General features: G+C 56.4%; 1 protein-coding gene across 1 annotated transcript; it reads left to right on the top strand.

Moving 5' to 3' along the window:
- Positions 1-302: 302 nt before the first annotated feature.
- On the top strand, positions 303-16,997 carry TMPRSS3 (transmembrane serine protease 3). Its single transcript, XM_030328513.1, has 11 exons — positions 303-411; positions 4,400-4,510; positions 5,348-5,464; positions 5,835-5,958; positions 7,995-8,120; positions 9,321-9,364; positions 10,049-10,214; positions 11,000-11,169; positions 12,993-13,088; positions 15,928-16,070; positions 16,671-16,997. The coding sequence occupies exons 1-11, from the start codon at positions 318-320 to the stop codon at positions 16,995-16,997; spliced, it is 1,518 nt and encodes a 505-aa protein (XP_030184373.1). The 5' UTR covers positions 303-317.
- The last annotated feature ends 1,198 nt before the right edge of the window (positions 16,998-18,195 follow it).

Here is an 18,195-nt window from a genome sequence, read left to right as displayed (position 1 = left end):
TGGTTTTAAGATTGGTAGACTACACAAGGGGAAAGTCATTATTTTAGCGGAAGTAAGTTCATAGTTTTTCACTAACTCTGGAAGTTTCTCTGTTACCTGCTGTGGCTTGGAAAAAAATGCATTCTCACTGGACAAATGGTTTGATTAATCGGTATTGAATGTGCTTTATGTGGATTGTTAGATTTCAGAGATTTAACTTGTCAAAGATGCGTTGATGCTAAAACTATAAACAGGGAAACAAATGCTTTTTGTTCTTCCCGGTGAAGGAGGTGGAGGTCGATGTGGAGCCAAGTCTCAGAGGTCCTGAAATAGTCACCATGGGGGAAAATGACCCACCCGCGGCTGAGGCCCCCTTCTCCTTCAGATCGCTTTTTGGACTTGACGATTTGAAAATAAGTCCTGTAGCACCAGGTAGGTGGAACCAGGTGTGATTTCTGGGGAAGCGTCCCCAGAATGTCCCTCTGGGCACACACCCCACCAGGATTTCTCACACCCACAACCTGGATGCTTGCATTTCCTTGGGTTTACCGAACCCTGGAGAGGGGGGCATTAGAGAGGGCATCACCTCGTCCAGCCCCTTACCAACTCCCAGAGAGAGAAGTTTGCATTCTCTGGATGGAGGTTTTCAGAAATTGAGACTCCAGTTGCCCCTGGGAGTTAGGAGTCAAGTCCTGCCGGGAAATCTCTGAGCCCCTCCCCCCCCGAAAGTCCTAAGAACTAGGACTCACCAGCTCTTCCAAGAAATTTAAAATAAGCTGGGCATTGCTGAAGGTATTCGATGCCCAGATTAAAATCCAACTGTAGGAGACAGGAGCCGCTCTGAGCAACAAGGAAGGAAAGCTGGTTTTGTAAAGAGGTCACAAACACAGGACTTGTCACGGTGAGCCGTAGCTTTCTGGTCCTGCGTGCTCTCAGGAGTGCTGACCTCTGGGACCGGAAAGGGGGTCACCTGGGGGCTCTGGCTGAGGTTCCAGAAAACACGGGGTGGGGGCTGCCCTAATGATTCTTTTTAAACCCTCTGGACAGTTGTGGTTGGTGGGGGTGGTGGAGAAGACTTGAGGTAGGACAGGTTTTAAAATACAGCTCAAAAAGTTGGCAAAAATATACGTTTAAAAAATACCCTATCACCTGACCCCCAGGATATATTATGTTTGTCTTCATTCTCTTCCTGTCCTTGCTGATAAGTACACATTCACACACAGTGTGGGTCCAGACGGGTGTTTTTCCATGTGTGCCTTGGTTTTTATAAATGCTTTGCGTTCATAACATCACAACATCCCATCAAGTAATGCGTAATTTACATGGTTTTTAAAAATCATAATTTGACATACAATTGTTTCTAATATTTTTATAGAACGAATAATATGAGCAGGAATAACACCATACACAGTCACCTCTGCTAACTTTTGATGACTTCTTCATGATTAATTCCTAGTGGTAGGAATTTAGTAGTGCTTTTTTTAAAAAAAATGAGCAATGTATTGTTCTTTATAGAAATTTAGAAAACACAGTTAATCAAAAATACTTTTTTACTTTTTATTAAAATTTTTTAATGTTTATTTATTTTTGACAGAGAGAGAGAGAGAGAGAGAGAGAGCATGAGTTGGGGAGGGGCAGAGAGAGAGGGAGACCCAGAATTCGAAGCAGGCTCCAGGCTCCGAGCTGTCAGCACAGGGACCAACACAGGGCTTGAACCCACAAACCGTGAGATCATGACCTGAGCCGAAGTCGGATGCTCAACGGACTGAGCCACACAGGCGCCCCCAAAAAGATTTTTTTAATTGCCCACAATTTTACCATTATTCAGAGATAACCTTATTTGTGCTTTAGTATTGTATTTCTTGCCTTTTTCTGTCCAGCATATCAGCATTTTCCTTTGGAAGTGACATATACGATTTTGAAGGTCCCCCCCCCCCAAACCAAACAATATTATGTTATTCTTTCCATGGCATTAAATAATTAAAATTTTTTTTAGGTGTCGGCAAGCTATGGCCCATGGACCAAATCTGGCCCACTACTTGTTTTTATAAATAAAGTTTTATCAGAACACAGACACATACATTTATTCACTATTGTCTATGGCTGCCTTCATACCATAGTAGAGTTGAGTAGTTGCAACAGACACTATATGGCACCCAAAGTTTAAAATATTTACTGTATGGCCCTTTACAGAAGAGGTTTGCCAACCCCCTTTCCCTATCATGTAACTAACTCTACACATCTGTTCTGTCACCAGTTCTTTCTGACGGACATTCAGGCTGTTTCCCGTGCATCGGTATTATACATGCTACCTCTTTAAGTGTCCGAGTCAGTAGAAATTTGTGTGCATCAATGATGACCTCTTAAGATAAAGTCCCGGAAGTGGTTTTACTATGTCAAAACCTCCATCCATTTCTTAAGCCTTTCGGTTCATATTTCCGATTCGAACTCTCAGAAGTTAGTTTCCACAGCGTACACTCCTATCGATTGTAAGTGGGGGTCCATTTCTTTTCACTTTGGATGACAGTGGGGATGTAATCATGATAATAATAATAATGATGATGATAAATGTTGTGAGGTTGATATGTCGTTACATTTAATTTGCAGTTTCCCAGATTCCCAGAGAAGGTGGAAGGTTTTTTTCGTGCTTTTTGATCATCTGCATTTCTTCTTTGGAGAGGTGCTATGCATTTTTGTTTTTTGTTCCAAGCATGCCCTCAAAGACAGAACGAGGAGAGGGAGCAGGGCCACAGTACTGCCCACAGGGCACCATGGCCGAGGCACTATCAAGGGGCAAATGTGAATGGATACTAAACGTTCTAAATGAACAGCGATCTTTGAATCTACCATTTGGACTGGTTTCCTAAATCCAACTCTTAGACACAGAGAGACTGGAATGATAAGAGGTCATTCTTGGGGTTCCTCCTGGTTTTTAAAGTGTAAATGGAGAGTGGGCTCTCAGTAAGGGGGACTCAGTGATGTGGTGTAGGCTTCCGAAGGTGCGAAGGGATTGGGGGGAAGAGTCTGCTCTACTAACTCAAGACCGCAGATTGGTCGCCCTGAAAGGAATTGATCTCCTCTGCGGAGATAAGACAACCTCCATTATCATGATGTCATTCATCCATTCAGTTTCCTGACACAGTTGACCCTTGAACAGCACAGGGGCGGGTTAGGTTGCTGACTCCCCTTCACAGTCAAAAATCCACATATAACTTTTGACTCCCCCAAGACTTAACTACCGATAGCCTACGGTTGACCAGAAGCCTTGCCAATCACATCAACACTCACTTAACAAGTGTTTTGATTGCTGTGCGTATTATATACTGTTCTTACAATAAAGTAAGCTCGAGAAGAGAAGGCGTGATTAGGAAAATCATAAGGAAGAGAAAATACATTGACCGGACCGTCCTATAAAAACTCCACGCGCAGTTCAAACCCACGTTGTTCAAGGGTCAGCTGTATGGACAGCCGTATTGACCAAGGACCGCTGCCCGCCAAGTGTCGGTCTAGGCTCTGAGAGTTTAGCTGCCTGCTCATTGCGGCCAAAACAAAGACCTTGCCCTCTGCCCCCACCCCCTTGCTCTGTATCCTTTGGGCCATGAAGTGTGTGGCCTTTCTTCTTCCCGTTCCTTCTCTTACTCTCCTCTCCCTCTCCTCCTTTCCTTCCCACCTCTTCCTCCCCATTTTTGTCTGGTAATCTTCGGGGTTCCTTGGCTTGTAGATTCACCACCCCAATCTCTGCCTGGATCTTCACATGGGGTCGTGCCTGTGCGTCTTCACACCACGCACCATGTCCCCCTTGTAAAGGACACCAGTCAGATTAGATTAGACCCACACAATGACTTTATTTTAATTTGTAAACACTTTTTTAAGTTTATTTATTTATTTTGAGAGAGACAGAGACAGCGTGAGCAGGGGAGGGGGGGGAGAGAGAGAAAGAGAGAGAGAGAGAGAGAGAGAACCCCAGCAGGCTCCGCACTGTCAGCACAGAGCCCGATGCAGGGCTTGAACCCATCAAACCATGGGATCATGACCTGAGCCGAAACTGAGAGCTGGATGCTAAACTGACTGAGCCACCCAGGTGCCCCAAGTTCTTTTTAATTTGATGGTCTGTAAAAACTCCATCTCCAAATAAGACAATATTTGGGGTTCAACTTCAACATAATCGGGGATGGGGGGGTTACACAATTCAGCTGTAACACGACCCCCCCAACCCAGGATGGACACAACGGGGCCAAGGGCGGAGAGTGTGGGGCTGAGCCCCGGGACAAAGCGTCCCCAGGTAGGTGGCCACTTGCTTTGGGCCGGAACATTCTCTGCTCCGGGGGAAGGGGGAATAGATAGCTAAATTTTAAGTTTTGTTTTATTGATATCCGCCGCTCTGTGGCTTCCTGTTCTTGCCCCGCCTTTCGATTTTCAGATGCGGACGCTGTCGCGGCACAGATACTGTCCCTCTTGCCGCTGAAGTTCTTTCCAATCATCGTCATCGGGATCATTGCACTGATATTAGCACTGGCCATTGGTCTGGGCAGTGAGTACGATTCATTATTTAGTAGGCTCTCAAATGCCTATTCAGGCATTTAAACTTTCATGAGCCCCCCCATTCCCCCTGCCCCCAGCTCATGCCACTCAGCCTTAATTACTGGAGGCAAACGTCTTTGGGGTTTGCTGACTTTGAGTTTTATTTGCCTGCACGAGTGTAAAGCCAGCCTGGGGCCCAGGAGGGGCTGCTGGCCACACTCGGGGCTTTGTCACCAAGGAACCTGCCCAGTTGGAAGTGTCCCAAAGCAGCTGATGAAATAGAATCCTGCGGGCAGGAGGGGGTGCGTGGCCGGGAGGAGAAGACAAGGAGGCCATTCATGCCGGGCCGGGCATACCTGCTATTTTTAAAAGAAGGTTCATGTGGCTTTTGAGAAAGTGAGTCATTTGGATGGGCTCTGATAGGGAACAGTATCTCATTTCCTCTTTCAAATGACGGGCCCACCTGCTCGGCTGTGTGGTCCATGGTCCCTTCTCTTCTTGCCCGGAGTCGAGTCGGAGACAACAGGTGGCAGATTGGGGGCTGCGTGGCCCTCACTCGGAGCTCCTTGCTCAGCAGGCTCAGCCAGTCGGCCCACAGCCAGGCCCTTTCTCTCTTGACCTTGAACCCCCGCATTGTGGCTCCAGGCCACATAGTGAGACAGCGGCCCCACCCTCTGGAATTTGGCACAGAAACCGGGCTGAGGGAAACAGGCTGCAATTTCAGTGCAGGTTTCATTATTGATGGTTTCATTATTGATGGCTCAAGGCCACGTGGCCAGTGGATGGTTGTTAGTGTTGAGCACCCAAGAAGCCCTTCCTTGCCACACCTGTCTTCTCCTTTCCTCAGTCCACTTCGATTGTTCCGGAAAGTACAGGTGTCGCTCGTCTTTCAAGTGTATTGAACTGACAGCTCGATGTGACGGGGTCTCGGACTGCAGGGATGGGGAGGACGAGTACCGCTGCGGTAAGGCCGCGCTCTTCCCCGCGGAAGCACCACCCAGCCTTGACCTTCCCCATCCCTGAAGTGGGTCCAGGTCCACACCGCTGTCAGGTCTCAGCCTTAGCTGGGATCCGGCTGGCACTCATCCCCAGGGGTGGCCGGGTTGGGACAAGGCAGGGGCTGTCATCCGGGGCCGAGATTCGCCTGGGGAGGCCACAGGAGAAGTCAGAAGAGAGCTGGGGGTCCGGGCCCGCCCACCAGGGGGGACGTGCCCCCGGCGGGGAGGGGCCGGCCAGAGGCAGCGGAGGAGGGACCTGGGTGGGCGGCAGAGGAGCCTCCGCCCGCGGGTTCAGGCCTCCGGGCCGCTAAGGGACCCTCTGCCCGCGCCGTCCAGTCCGCGTGAGCGGCCGGAACGCGGTGCTGCAGGTCTTCACGGCTGCCGCCTGGAGGACCGTGTGCTCTGACGACTGGAGGGGTCACCACGCTAACGTCGCCTGTGCCCAGCTGGGGTTTCCAAGGTAACGTGAAGAGCATCGCCAGCTGCCGGGTAAAGCGTTGGATGGCGGGGACGGGGGAGGGAGGAAGCTCCCTTTGGGCGGGTGGCTCGTCGGGCTGCGTCCCCACGGCGGCCGTCGGTGCTGGACGGCGTCCTCACGTCACAGGTGCGCGCACCGAGGCCCCGCACACTCCGTGCCGTGATCACCGTGCCCCGCACACAGGCGCGCACACACGCGCACATGCACGCACACCCACGTACGTGCACACGCGTGCGCTCACACATACACACGTTCACATGCACACAGGCACACACACGCACACCATTCACATGCACACACACGCCACGCACACATACATACATGTGCGCACACACACGCATACATACACGCACCTCACACAGGCGCACACACCCCTCCCCACACACATGCACACACACCACACACATGCACACACATGCACACATACATACACACTCCACCCACACGTGCACACACATCACACACATACACATGCACACACATGCACACACACATGCATGTGCGCACACACACACACCTCACACAGGCACACACGCCTCCCCACACACATACACACCACACACATGCACACACATACACACATACATACACTGCACACAGGCATACACACTCCACACCACGTGCACACACATCACACACATGCACATACATACCACACATGTGCACACACACTACACACATATACACATACATACACATGCACACAGGCACACACACAATTCACATGCACACACACGCACACATACATACACGCGCACACACACATACGCATACATACACATACCTCACACAGGCACACACCCCTCCCCACACACATGCACACACATACGCACACTACACACCCATATGCACACACATACACACATACATACACTGCACACTCCACACACATGTGCACACACATCACACACATACACACACACCTCACACAGGCACACACCCCTCCCCACACACATGCACACACACCACACACAGCATACACGTACACTCAGCACACACCCCACATACACATACATACACACATGCACGCTCACAGCACATGCACATACACCACACATTCCACACACCACACACCAACATGCACACGCACCATATCACACATACACCACATCAGGCACATCACACACACACGAAGTCACATACGCTCACATATACTCACACAGCACACTACATCACACACATGTATACACTCAGACAACACGCAGCCTCATGCACACACACACATATACACTCACACACGCACACGCACACACACACTCACACCGCTGCCCCCACCATGAGTGCAAAGGGCTGAAAGCCTCCACCGGCATTTCTGTTCCCTACGGAGGCCCTTTCTTGGACTCACGGCGGGGCGGGTGCGCACCCCTTCCCAGCTCCCCTGCTTCCCCCTCCTGGAGCACCACCCCTTGCCCTGAACCGTACAGCCTCCCTCTGCTGTGAAGAAGGACCCAGAGACCCCTTCTCTTGAACCCCTGTCCGCCCGGCCAGGGCGAGAGAGTCCTGCCCACCCCAGCATGCGCCCCTCAGGGGACGTGCGGCCAAGGCCACGTTCCCTGGCTACCCCTCAACGTGGCCCGTTCCCTTCACTACGAACCTGTCCTTCCCTCCCTATCTGGTGCTTCAATTCCAAGATGTACCTCTGTTCCCTTTCTCTTTTCTCTCCCTACTTCCCTCCGAAAGCCCTTCTTTGCCCTTCTCTGCTCGGCTGTGTCCCGTGTCAACTGTCTGTGATGACAGAAGTAGGGGGGGCTGTTGAGCCGGATCACCTGGGTTCGAACCCCCGTGTCCTCCGCCCAGTTCCCTGACTTGGGCCTCGAAAATCTGGAGAACAGTAGTGGCCGCTCTCAAGGGTCGTGTGAGACTCCAGCGGCCTCGGAGCGCGTAGGAGCGAGCCTGGCTCCCAGTGTGGTGGGGAAATGACACGGCCCAGCGTGAGACGTGTGGCATTCTGACCGGAGCGCTGGCTTTGAAGCCGAGAGAATTCACGCGTGGGGTCTGCGTTCCCGATGTGCTTGCAGCTACGTGAGTTCAGACGCCCTCAGGGTCGACTTAGTGGAAGAGCGGCTGCAGGGGGACTTCGCTTCCATCAATCACCTGCTGCCGGATGACAAAGTGACGGCTCTCCACCACTCGGTGTACGTGAGGTAGGCGGCCAGGAGGCGCCGCTGTCTGCACGGGGCCGAGTCGCCTGCTGGCTTCGTCCAGCTGCGCGGCCCCACGAGGACCCAAGGGACGGGCGAGCGTTTCTCCGGATGTGAGGTGGGGGCTTGGCCACCGCGGCTAGACTGGGTGGACGCACCGGCTGGGTTGGAATACCCACCCGGAACCGGGCGAAGATGGCCCGGCAGGGGGAGGGGGTGGTGAGGGCTACGGGGCCCTCTCTTCATAGGCGCCGGGTGTGCATGCGGGACAGGACGGAGGGACAAGGAAACTAGAAAGAAAGAGAGTAAGACCCAGACGCGTGTCATCTGTCTGTAAAGTACTTAACGCTCCCCGTTTCTCTTCTGTGTTTCCCCAAGCACTTCGTGGGGGAAGGTAAAATGAGATGCCCTTAAATGACAGGTACCCACGGCCCAGTCGCCGCCTAGTCCCCTGCCCCCACGGTCAGGCATCTCTATACGCTCTTCCGGGCACGTAGGACCCAATCCCAGGAGCGTGTTCTGTGCTCTGGGAAACACCAGCTGGTCAGCCTGTCATTTCATAATTCACAGTCCCCTCCCCCCGGGGCCCACGTGCGATTCGTGGGGACAGCGCATCCCTTGTGTCCTAAAACCTCAGTCTGGTGACTCTCCCTTTTTCTTGCATGGTTGCGTGAGCGAACTGGGGCTCGAAAGGCAGGGAAGGTCACGAAGGGACGCGGCTGGAGGTGTCCCGGCTCCCACCCGTGCCAGGGCGAGCACGTGTCATTCCTGCAGCAATCACGGCTGTGTTCTGGGGAGGAGGGGGATCCGGGCTGCAAGGACTCTGTGCCAGGAGAGGCTGCCACGCGGTCCAAAGGGCCCTTGGTGTCCTCCCGGGGCCGGCGAAGAACACTGGGGTAAAATCCACCTGCACGTGACCCCAGCGCGCGTTTGTATAATACGGGTCCTCGGTATCTCCCGTCACCAGCTACACGAAGCTTAGGAATGCCCCGTGCCCTGTCGCTTGCACAATCCTTCACGGTAGCCGAGTGTTTTGGGGTGAATGTGTGACCTCACGCTCGTGTCGTAGACTAACATCGCAGTCTGTATTCCAGAGCAGGGGAATAGAATTCCTTTTTCTTTTACCCCAAGATTAAGTCTACGGAAGCGCCCGTTTCACAGGCCTCTGGGTATTCACCGTAAACCTACTCTTTTCCTCCTCAGGGAGGAATGCGCCTCGGGCCACGTGGTTGCCTTGAAGTGCGTGGGTAAGAGTTCTCCAACCACAGAGGTCGCTCACAGACTCCTCTCCCCCCTGCCCTGCTCCGGCTGCCCGGGGTCCCCTCTCCTGGGTGCCAGGTGGGAACACTTGGGCCCCACCTGACAGGAGGAGGAGGCCAGTGCTGGCCCCTGTCACCCGATGGGAGCGGGGTGGTAGACAGCCCAGAGCATCTTCTCAGCAGCCGACGGACCGTGGCCCACGAAGCCCTGTCTCTCCGTGGTGGCTCCGGGAGCCTGACTGACTAACTGCCGCTTTCTCCTCCCCACCCCCTTCCCGCCTCGAGGAAAAGCCTGCACTGGCCATTCAGTGCCCCAGGCTCCTTGCTTCTGGCCCCGGGGAGGGTTTGCCCTGCGGGGCGGGGTCTGGAGAAGTCAGCCCGTGCACGCTGCCCCGCATTACTGAGGGGAGCGCTGCAGAAGCCGGGCTCCCGTGCCCCCCGCGGTGAGCCGTGGTCATACCGGGGTCACGGGCGCCACGTGGAGGGGTTCTTCCCACTGCACCCCCACATCTCCGGGATCTGCTCCCTCCTCTCCCCTCCCGGCTCTCTTTCTCAGCTGTGAGCTCTGGGAGGGCACAGGATGCCAGGGAGGGGGGGGGGTTCTGTGGCTGTGACACAGTCTCCCCAGAAAGTTCTGTGGGATCCACCCCGAACCCTGTTCTGTCTCTGCAGCCTGCGGTCTGAGAATGGGCTACAGCTCACGCATCGTGGGTGGAAACGTGTCCTCGCTCGCGCAGTGGCCGTGGCAGGCCAGCCTCCAGTTCCAGGGCTACCACTTGTGTGGGGGCTCTGTCATCACGCCCGTGTGGGTGGTCACCGCTGCCCACTGCGTCCACGAGTGAGTGTGCCCCTGGCCTCCCGGGCGCGCGCGTCCACGAGTGAGCGTGCCCCTGGCCTCTCGGGCGTGGGCCTCATTGCCCGCAGATCTCCGTCCAGACTGGGTAGATTTCAGGGCTCAGCAGCAGGTCCGGAAAAAGCAGGCAAACAGACCAGATAGTCACAAAGTAACGTCCAGCCGAGGGACCCCCCCCCCCCCAAAACCGTGGACCCACCACCACTGTCGCCGCTGTCTGTGACTGGGGACTCTGAGCTCATTCTGAGGATTTCAGGCCTGCAGCTCGTACAGAGAAGGTAGAAGGCATCAGAAGGAAGCTCTGGTGCAGGGAGAAACCCGCCAGCCTCCCTGTGGCACTTACAGTGACATGTGGCGGCCAAGAGGGTGGGAGGCAGGGCGGGCTGGCAGGGGGATTAGCTCGGGGGAAAAGCCACACAGAGAGTCCCCAAACACTGGCTAATTCTCCGATGGCCTGTTTTGTTTTGTTTGTTTTCTGCCTCGCTCTGTTTCTCTCTGACAGAGAATGGGCCCTGACACACCCCTCACAGCCTCAAAGGTCCAGAAGTCCCAGAGGCGCGGGCACCGAGGCCTGCCTGGGAAACTCCTGGGGCACACTTGCACTTGTGCGGGGCACGGGGGCGTGGTCAGAGGCCAAGCGCGAGCTCGGGAGGTGCAGGGGGAGCCTCTGTCCCTGCCGCCCGCCTGGCACAGGGTCTCCGGACGTTTGAGGTCCGTGGGTTAGAGTATTTGGGGGTTTCTCGCTCCCCCTCTCTGACTTCTCATTGCAGCCTGTACATCCCCAAGTCGTGGACCATCCAAGTGGGCCTGGTTTCCCTGCTCGACAGTCCGGCCCCTTCCCACCTGGTGGAAAAGATCATCTACCATAGCAAGTACAAGCCCAAGAGGCTGGGCAATGACATTGCCCTCATGAAGCTGGCCGGGCCGCTCACCTTCAACGGTACGTCCGGGTCTCTCTGTTTTTCGGTTCCTCTTGTGCGTCCCAAGATTGTCTGTGATCGTCCGTTGAAGCATTTGTATGGCAGCCGCTTTGAAATCTTGCGGGATAATCCCGCTGGTTGGTTGATTCGTTTTGCTGCTGGCCTCAGTTTATTATCTTTTCTCACTGGAGTTGTGACTTTCCCGGTTCTTGGTACAATGAGTCACCTTCAGTAGCATCCCGGACGCTGGGCTGTTGCGATAGGAGACACTGGGTCCCTAGCCATCTTCGGTTTTAGCACGTGGTGACCCTGTTCAGGCTCACCGTGCGTGACGTTCCTATTTGTGGGCTGTGCTTCTGATGGTGTTGGATTTTAGAGACTATACGGCTCTACTTTGGTCAGCTCGGTTTGTCTGGTTCCACTGGGGCTCCCGCTGGTGCCACTTTTCTTCCTGCTGGTGGTACCTGGAGATGAAAGGGACTTCCCCAGGCCAGGCCACCTGGTGCCTCCAGGTGGCGGAAGGGGGTCTCTGGCCCGTGGGGACAAAGCGCTGTTCCCTGTCCTGGAGCTGCTTGTGGTGAGGTCCCCTGCCGGGGCCACTCCTCTGCCCGGTGTCTCAGTCGTGAACTTCCCAGGTCAGCCCGCGGTTGTAGCGTGATCGTCCCTGCCGCCATTTCTTAACTAGCCGGAAGATACTGGCACCTGCAGCTCCCAGAGGGACTCAGAAACATTCTCTCCCACCCAGAGGCTGAGCTCAGCAGGCCACGTTTCTCCATGGGGGACAGCAAGTCCTGACCTCCGGAAGTTACCAGAATACCAGAAAAGCCACCCAGGATAGAACTCTCAAACACTTTGCAGAGGCGAAGGAAGGATTAGGAGCCCACTGCTAAGTCAATCAAAGCCCCCTTCTCCCTCCCCGGCAGCTTGGGGCGCGGGCGGAGGTACAGTCAACGGGGCCCCTTATGCAGCGGGATCCCGGCACAAGGTCAGTGGCAGGTTTGACCTGGAAGAATCAGCAGCGTGTTCACAAGCCCAACTCGGGGCTCGAACTCATGAACTGTGGGATCACGACCTGAGCCCAAATCGTCCAACTGACGGAACCCCCCCACCCCCGGCACCCCCGCACCTGTACCTTGATAAAAGTTAACGAGCGCCCTTATGATTTCTCTGCCTTCCCATCACCGTCCCGTGCAGAAAAACTTGGAGCGTGTCAGAATGTATTCACCTGACAGCCTCACGCAGCCATGGCCCTGCCTCTGGCGGAGGGCTTATGTGACACGGCCGGCAGGGACAGGCAAGCTTTTTGCCTCCAGATGTGTCGGGAGGGCAGGAATACTAATGGAGGGATGTTTCCTAAGGCGACGTACCCATGGTCCAGACCAGGAGCGGGCAAGCCGGGGCCCCGGGACCGAATCTGACCCTCTGCCTGTTTTTGCAAACGGAGTTTCCGTGGAACACGACCAGGTGCATTTGTGGCTGCTTTCACGCCCCCGTGGCAGATAGGAGCAGTTATGACAGAGACCACGGGGCCACAAAGCCTCAGGTATTTACTATGTGGCCCTTCACAGAAAGTATGCCAGCCCCTGGTCCAGACTCACTCACGGTGCCACGGTTTAGGGGTGTTTAAAGGTTTACGGCTCTGGCCGGGGGGAAGTCCCTGCTCTGAGCCGGTAGCTTTCAACACGACCCAGGGCTTGACCTTCCTTTGGGAGCCGGTTTGAGCCCCTCGGAGAGGCAGACGCCGGAGAGATGAACTGTTTCCCTGGACTAGTGTTTCAGTCAAGTTCAAGGCTATTGTTTCTGCTTCAGTCAAGTTCAAGGTTGTTGTTTCCCCTTGGAACAGAGATGATCCAGCCAGTCTGTCTGCCCAACTCCGAGGAACAGTTCCCTGATGGCAAAATGTGCTGGACGTCAGGATGGGGGGCCACGGAGGATGGAGGTCAGTCATCTGAAGTCGAGATTCTAAGTCCAGGGAGCCCAGAGCCGCGAGGCCGGGGTGGACGCCCACGGCCACATGCTCCTCCCGTGTCCCAGCGCGGTGTCCCCCCCGCCGTGTACCCCCCCCAGCGCAGTCCCCCCAGAGGCTCACAAATCCCGGGCAGGGGGTGCGGGTCGACCACTGGACACACGATCTCCGCAGAGCGCTTGTGGGTCAGAGTCATGGTTCCGTTTGTCTCGGGATGTGAAATTGCAGACTTTGTCAGGAGAGGAACAAATCGGAAAGGGGAACCGTGGCCGCCCCTTGTCAGGGAGACGTTTACCGAATGACCAGGGGGGGTCTCCTTCCTCCTCCTCCCCATCCTGCTAACTGAGCACACAAGGACCCCCTAGAGAACCCCTCCCGAGGTCTGTTCAGAAGACAGACGTTCGTAACTGGTGAGGACTTTGGAAGATGTGTTATTTCACTCAAGCAGAGAAAGCAGACAAACGGAACCCTACCACTCTAATCCTAACAGAAGTAGTCATCTTTTTTTTTTTTTTTTTTTTTTAAATTTTTTTTTCAACGTTTATTTATTTTTGGGACAGAGAGAGACAGAGCATGAACAGGGGAGGGGCAGCGAGAGAGGGAGACACAGAATCGGAAACAGGCTCCAGGCTCTGAGCCATCAGCCCAGAGCCCGACGCGGGGCTCGAACTCACGGACCGCGAGATCGTGACCTGGCTGAAGTCGGACGCTTAACCGACTGCGCCACCCAGGCGCCCCCAGAAGTAGTCATCTTAATAAGAACCGTGCACGCAGTTGGAACCCGCCCCATCCGTCCTCGGGGGGCACACGTGTGCTCGCCACCCGTGGAGTTTTCCCGCCAATTGCTTTCTCCCTGGTAGGAAGAGCGTGGGTTTCTTGGGGCTGTTGCAGCAAAGGTCCATAAACAGGGGATCTTTAACAGCAGAGGCTCATTGTCTCTCGGCTCTGGAAGTCTGAGATCAAAGTGTCCCAGGGCCGGTTCCTTCCGGAGGCTCTGGGGGCGAAGAACCTGTCCCCAGCCCCTCCTCCGGCTTCTGATGACTCCAGCCATCCTTGGCTTCCCATGACTTGTAGACACATCCCTCCGGTCTCTGTCCCAGCCTCACGTGCTCCCTTACCCCATGTCGCAGATCTCTCCCCTTTCTCTGTAAGTCTTTGGCTTAAAGCGCCCCCCTAAATCCAGGGCGATCTCATTTTGAGATTCTTACCTTAACTACATCCGCAAAGACCCTACTCCAAATAAGGGCACCTTCTAGGGTTGCGGGTGAGCGTGTTTTTTGGGGGGTGGGTGCAGCTCACCCCAACACAGAAAGTTCAGGATTTCCCTCTCGAGGCTTTTTAGTTGAGTCCGCTCCCTCCCGAATGTCCAAGGCACCCCGGGGCGTACCCAGATCTTCCGCGTGCAGGGTCCCACCCGTGTGGCTGGCTGCTTCCTCTCGCCCATACTAGAAGCTTCTTCCGCACACACGCTGAGCTCCGTTTCACCACGTACCAGGTGCCGAGCCGGATGTCTCCGTGAGACACTGTCTGCTTCTCACAGCAGCCCCTCGGCGGGGAATTCTTTTTGTGGTCGTCTTGAGGGCCAGGAGACTGGGGCTGAGGGGGCGCCGAGCACCTTGCCTGGGCTCCCGCGGCCAGGTGGCGGGAGGCCTGCCGCGTTCACGCTCCCCCCGCAGCCCTCTTCATGTCGTCCCTCGTGACTTGACGTGGCAGATTATATTCTGACTTCGCGGGATCCTATGGGGCGAGTGGGGAGAGGAACCGTTCTCAGTCCAACCTGCGGCCAGTGGTCCCCGTACAAGTGGCTGTGTGGGTGGATCGGGGAAGCCCGTGCAGAAAACAGGGTATAATTCACACTCAGAGAAACTCAGCGTGTGGGCTGGAGGAGCACGCGCCCCACACCACCTGCTGATGCGTGCCAGAGACGTGGGAATAGAGGTGTGTCCCTTGTTTTAAGCCTGTAAAGCGTAAGGATAACTGCTTTACAAACGGGTTAAGTTACAGGGTCGGTGGTGGGGCTAATCCAGATGTACCATTTCCCTTTGCTGCAGCAGCAAGCCCAAACTTAGTGGCTTTAGACCCACGAAACGTGTCATCTGACAGTTCGAGAGGTCGGGAGTCCCAGATCCGTCTCCGCGGGCCGGAATCAGTGCGTCGGAAGGGCTGGTCCCTCCTGGAGGCTCTGAAGGAGAGTGCGTTTTCTGGCCTTTTCCAGGATCCGGGACCGCCTGCACTTTCTGGCTCGTGGCCCCTCCTCCACCCTCCCAGCCGCTGGCAGAGCCCCGTCCAGTGTCCCTCCTGTCTGACCTCTGCTCCACACCATCGTGTCTTCCTCTCTGACCCTTTTACGGACGCTCATGGTGACATTTAGAGGTCCCCCCAGGCCACCCAGGATCACGCCCCCACCTCAAGGCCCTTTTGCCATGGAGGGTGACACGAACACAGGCTCCCGGGGTGGGGACGCCGGCGTCTTTGGGAGGACACTTTTCTGCTGACCGCACCCGGGTTCTGCCCACAAACTGTGTGTGTGACCTTCATGGTTCTGCAGCCCAGACAGCTCTGAGGACTGAACGGGCTGGTGTGGGTCGAGCGCTCGGCCCGAGGGGGCCCTGGGGAGGTCCATGCCGGCTACTGCCGTCCCCCCTCCTCCTGATGCGCGTCGACGGGGCCGCAGGGCCCACGCATCAGGGAGCTCGCCACAGCCGCGAGCCATCTGTCCACCTCCAGGAGCCGCCTCCTCTGCCCCCGGAGCGTGGTGGCCTGCCCCTCACCCGTCCCGGTGCGTGCCCTCTGAATTCTTGCTCTGTCACAGGCGATGCGTCCCCGGTCCTCAACCACGCAGCCGTGCCTTTACTCTCCAACAAGATCTGCAACCACAGAGATGTGTACGGAGGCATCGTCTCCCCCTCCATGCTCTGCGCCGGCTACCTGAAGGGCGGTGTGGACAGCTGCCAGGTGGGGGCCCTTGGTCACCTCCGGGGGCCACAGCCGCGGGTGAGGCTCTGGAACGGTGACCCGGCCTGTGGGACAGGCCACCGCCAGCACTTCCCCGTGACTGAAAAGCAAATATACAGGGCGTGGGGAAGAAGTTTGCTCAAGATATCCCTCCCTTTCCTGGCTGCCGGCCCAGTGTACCCACCGCTCCCACTCTGGCTGGGTGCTGGCAGTGGGAGGGGTCTCCAGGGCGCTCCTCGCCCCAGCCCTGGCTCTCAGGGTTTGGGGGGGCGGGGGTGGCAGGTGGGAACCCTGGGTCTGAGCCTCACCCATGAGGTGAGACTCCATCACTGCCTGAGCCCAGCCCCCGCCAGGCAGACCCTCCCTCTGAGCTGCCTTGACCTTCACGGTTCGGCGCGTCCAGAATCTGGCGGGGAGACAGCGGGGGGAGACCGTCCTCGGGGGACCCAGGACCCCAGTGCTGGGAGTGCCAACATCCCCTCTTGGAGGCTGGGGGAGTAACGTGGAGCCATCGTGGAACCGAGTTTGAGCTACAAAGGGGGGGATCGTGGTGCTGAGACAAGGGACACGCACGGCAGTGCCTCTCTCCTCACCACGTAGGGAGACAGCGGGGGACCGCTGGTGTGTCAGGAGAGGAGGGTGTGGAAGTTGGTGGGAGCGACAAGCTTTGGCATCGGCTGTGCCGACGTGAACAAGCCCGGCGTCTACACGCGCATCACCTCCTTCCTGGACTGGATCCACGAGCAGTTGGAGGTGGGTGCAGCTCACGCTGGCCCCGTCACTGGCCCCCGGCATCCTCTTCTGCGGCCCCAGCGCTGCTGTGCGAGCCAGGGAGCGATCACTGGGTGGTCTGTTCAGCAAGCGGTGTTCCGTGGCCCCTGGCTGGTGGACAGGAGCATGGCTAGTCCCATAGGCAAGGCTCCGTGAGGGGTGGGGACACACAGGGCGGCCGAGGCAGAAACGAGACGGACAACTTGCTCCACCAAGTGGGGAAAGGGGGACGGGTGGCCGAGGATGAGCCCCTGGGGATGGGGATGAATCCCGTGGGCACGTGTGCGTGGAGTGGAGTGTGGACCAGGTGCAGACAGGAGGCGAGGGTGTGAATCTGCAGCGCCCCAGGGCCCCACTGAAGAGTTTGGACCTTGCGGAGAGCCAGGGATGGGCTGGAGAGTCTCTGACCTCGGGGCGGAGGTGGGGGCGTCCCCGGACAGCTTTGCGCTTTGGGGCAGCCTCCCTGGAGGAGGAGGGAAACAGGTCGGTGAGGCCGGCTCGGCAGGACCAGGGCGCGCAGGAGAAGGGAGCACCGCAGGCGGACAGGAGGGAGGAGCAGGAGGGAGGCGTCGGGCCCGGCCACACGGGGGCGTCCGCACAGCCTTCTGCCTTGTGAGCGCTCAGCATGTATTTGCAGACTTGACCTCCAACTCCGAGCCGCACCACTCACGCCTTAGAATAGCTTCAAAGAACTTGAGATCTTCCTTTTGCTTTTAAAACGGAGGCCAAATTTACATGACATAAAATTAACCGTTTGCAAGTGGACGATCCAGTGTTATCTGGGCTCTTCAGTGTTGTAAAGCCTGCACCTTGATTGCAGGGTCGGGAATGCCTTCGCTCCCTGAACTGAACCTCACGCGTGGTCACCATCCCTCCCCTCCCCTCCCCTCCCCAGTCTCTAGCAAGCACTAATCTGCTTCCTTCCCTAGATCAAAGACCTTTTAATTTTTGTTTTAAGTTTATTTATTTTTGACGGGGGGGGGGGTGGAATGTGAGCTGGAGGGGCAGAGAGAGAGGGAGACACAGAATCCCAAGCAGCTCCAGGCTCCGAGATGTCAGCACAGAGCCCCGCGCCGGGCTCCATCCATCGTGAGATCATGACCTGAGCCGAAACCAAGAGTCGGATGCTCACCCGATGGAGCCCCCCAGGCGCCCCCCGGGGAAGTTTTGCTTTTCAAGGAGAAGCTGCATGAACTTGCCCCGTCCAGGCTGAGGCCTGCTGTGCATCCTCGGCAGGGACGGATGCTCCCTACCCTCGGTGCCGGCTCATCGCGAGGCGATGCTGGGAGACAGGCCTTTCCTGGAAACGTCCACTGGCACTCATCTTGTCAGCCGGCAGACCGGCCCGGTGCCC

Source organism: Lynx canadensis, chromosome C2 (assembly GCF_007474595.2).
Source record: "Lynx canadensis isolate LIC74 chromosome C2, mLynCan4.pri.v2, whole genome shotgun sequence".
NCBI classification, from domain to species: Eukaryota; Metazoa; Chordata; class Mammalia; order Carnivora; family Felidae; genus Lynx; species Lynx canadensis.
Note: the sequence above shows the minus strand (reverse complement) of the source record. Positions and strands in the feature narration are given on the sequence as shown.